The sequence below is a fragment of the Arachis ipaensis genome, chromosome B01 (assembly GCF_000816755.2).
Source record: "Arachis ipaensis cultivar K30076 chromosome B01, Araip1.1, whole genome shotgun sequence".
NCBI classification, from domain to species: domain Eukaryota; kingdom Viridiplantae; phylum Streptophyta; class Magnoliopsida; order Fabales; family Fabaceae; genus Arachis; species Arachis ipaensis.
This window is the reverse complement of record NC_029785.2, coordinates 135,082,799-135,085,732: the sequence shown is the minus strand read 5'-3', so window position 1 is coordinate 135,085,732 and position 2,934 is coordinate 135,082,799. Positions and strand designations below refer to the sequence as shown.

At 33.5% G+C, this 2,934-nt stretch overlaps 1 protein-coding gene across 1 annotated transcript; it reads left to right on the top strand.

Moving 5' to 3' along the window:
* Positions 1–2,934, top strand: LOC107615501 (zinc finger MYM-type protein 1-like). Its single transcript, XM_016317562.1, has 3 exons — positions 1–109; positions 437–2,721; positions 2,854–2,934. The coding sequence occupies exons 1-3, from the start codon at positions 1–3 to the stop codon at positions 2,932–2,934; spliced, it is 2,475 nt and encodes an 824-aa protein (XP_016173048.1).

Sequence of the window (2,934 nt, the reverse complement as noted above, 5' to 3'; positions counted from 1 at the left end):
ATGGTAGCTAATATGACCTTTCTGGTGGCATGTGTGACATTCAACAGAGAGACAGACGGAGAAGAGGTGCCCAAAACGGTTACAATCAGGGACGGATACATGGGGGCAAGTAGAGGCCTGGGCCCCCCAGCTTTTTTAAAAAAAACATAGTAGTATAAACTAAAAGGCCCAACTCAAATAAAATATCATGGTTTTTAAATTTTTTTAAACTCCTAAATAATAAACACTACGTGTGACCTTCTCTTTCTTTTATGCTTTTCCTTTTTGAAACGTTCGGTCTTCTCTTCCTTTGGAGTACGCTGCCTCTTTTTTTATTTTTTATTTTTAGTAAAATTGATAATAACTTAGTAAAAAAATATTATTATTGATATTTAATTAATAAAAAATATTCAGATTTTGTTTATTCATGTGAGTATATAATTATTCTTTTTTTCAGGTAACAAAAAATTAGAACATTTTATGATGAGAAAGCAAAGTAAAATTAATGCAATTTTTAAGAGAAAAGTTACTGATGATGTTGGAGTTCAAACAAGTCAACCCTCTAATCTTGTTTCACAAGAAGTTCAAGTAAGTGAACTCTCTAATCTTACTCAAAATATACATCAACAAAAAGCCAAAGTTCCAAGATTAGAAAGAGATGTTGATATCTCTTTACTAGAAAGGGATCCAGGAAAGCGACGTCCAATTTGGCAGTATAATGTCAATGAACGTGATAAGATTCGTAGAGCATACATAATAGCTGGGCCATACCAACCAACAAATATTAGCTATCCAACTTCTGGTAATAACAATCATCGTCGATATTTTCAATCTTCTTGGTTTAAGAAATTTTCAAGTTGGTTAGAATATTCACCAGAAAAAGATGCTGCCTATTGTTTGCCTTGCTACTTGTTTGGTAAACATTATGGTGCTCACAATGATGGAAAAAATGCATTTTCAGAGTTAGGATTTAGTAATTGGAAGAAAGTAAACAATGGAGTGAATTGTGCATTTGTATGTCACGAGGGTTCTATTCCTAATTCTCCCCATAATTTATGTGTGAAATCTTGTGATGATTTAATGGCTCAATCTAAGCATATAGACAAAGTTCTTGATAGGCATAGTGATGAAACTATTGCAAATAACCGCTTAAGGTTGAAGACATCTATTGATGCTATTCGATGGCTTGCATTTCAAGCATGTGCATTTAGAGGCGATGATAAAAGTCATGGATCTTTGAATAGGGAAAATTTTATTGAGTTAATTAAGCTTTTGGCTTCCTGTAATCAGAATGTTAATAATGTTGTTCTTGAAAATGCTCCTGGAAATGCTCAATATATATCTCCCGGTGTTCAAAAAGATATATTACATATCTTTGCTAGAAAAGTGCGTGCAACAATTCGAGAAGAAATTGGTGATTCTAAATTTTGTATAATTATTGATGAAGCAAGAGATGAGTCAAAGCGAGAACAAATGTCTGTGGTTTTGAGATTTGTAGACAAACACGGTTGTGTTCAAGAAAGATTTTTTGATCTTATACATGTTTCTGATACGTGTTCTTTGACATTGAAAACAGAAATTTCATCAGTTCTTTCTCGTCATAATCTTGATGTTCAAAATATTAGGGGACAAGGGTATGATGGAGCTAGTAATATGCGTGGTGAATGGAATGGACTACAAGCTCTATTTTTGAAAGATTGTCCTTTTGCTTATTACATTCACTGTCTTGCTCATCGATTACAATTAGCACTTGTTTCTGCAGCTAAAGAAGTTTGCTATGTTCATCAATTCTTTTCAAAACTTACACTAATTGTGAATGTTGTGACTGTTTCTCCTAAACGTCATGATCAGTTAAGGGTTGCTCAAGCAAATAATGTTGCAAACTTAATTGCCGATGATCAACTTATGACAGGTAGTGGACTTAATCAAATTGGTACTTTGCAAAGAGCTGGAAATACTAGATGGGGGTCTCATTTGAATTCTGTACGTAGCTTGCTATGCATGTTTGATACTACTTGTGAAGTTCTTGAAAAAAGCACTGAAGAAGGTAATTTCTCCACTCGTGGTGATGCTAGTGCTGCTTATGATGCTATCACATCCTTTGAATTTGTCTTTGTTTTGCATTTGATAAGAAATATTTTGGAAGTTAGTCATGATCTTTGTCAAGCTTTGCAACGAAAAAATCAAGACATATTGAATGCTTTAACTCTGGTTTCTACTAGCAAGACTTTAATCCAACGAATGAGAGAATCAAGTTGGGAGGCTTTCATAAAAGAAGTTATATTGTTTTGTGAGAAACATGAAGTTGAAGTTCCTGATATGAATGCATTGCATATTCCTAGAAGAGGCCGAACTCGCAAAATTGTTGACCAAATTTCAGTGGAGCATCATTACCGTGTTAATTTATTTCTGGCTGTAATTGATACACAGTTAGAAGAGCTTAATGGAAGATTCAATGATAATATGGTGGAATTGCTTACTTTAAGTTCAACTTTAGATCCCAGAGATAATTATAAGTTCTTCAGTGTCAACAAAGTATGTGAATTAGTAGAACGATTTTATCCAGGTGACTTCAGTGACCAAGAGAAATTTCACATTAGAATGCAAGCTCAACATTATGAACTTGATGTTCTTAATCATGTTGAGTTAACTAACTTGTGCACAATTTCGAAGTTATGTCAAGGATTAACGAAGACAGGAAAGTCTTTAACATATCCTTTGATTGATCGTTTGATTCGCTTGGTATTAACTCTTCCTGTTTCAACTGCTACAACTGAGAGATCTTTTTCAGCTATGAATATTGTGAAGAATAGACTCAGAAATAAAATAGAAGATGAATTTCTTGCTAATTTTCTTTTGATTTACATTGAGAAGAAGATTGCTGAAAGATTTGACACCGATTCTATTATCGATGAATTTTATGATATGAAGAATCAACGTGTACCACTTCGTTAG

What these genes read in the sequence shown, in the direction of transcription:
- LOC107615501 (XM_016317562.1), top strand. Translation starts at nt 1, where the DNA reads ATGGTAGCTAATATGACCTTTCTGGTGGCATGTGTGACATTCAACAGA. An exon ending in GGACGGATACATGGGGGCAA is followed by an intron (nt 110 to 436) that starts GTAGAGGCCTGG and finishes TCTTTTTTTCAG; the next exon opens with GTAACAAAAAATTAGAACAT. An exon ending in TTGATCGTTTGATTCGCTTG is followed by an intron (nt 2,722 to 2,853) that starts GTATTAACTCTT and finishes TACATTGAGAAG; the next exon opens with AAGATTGCTGAAAGATTTGA.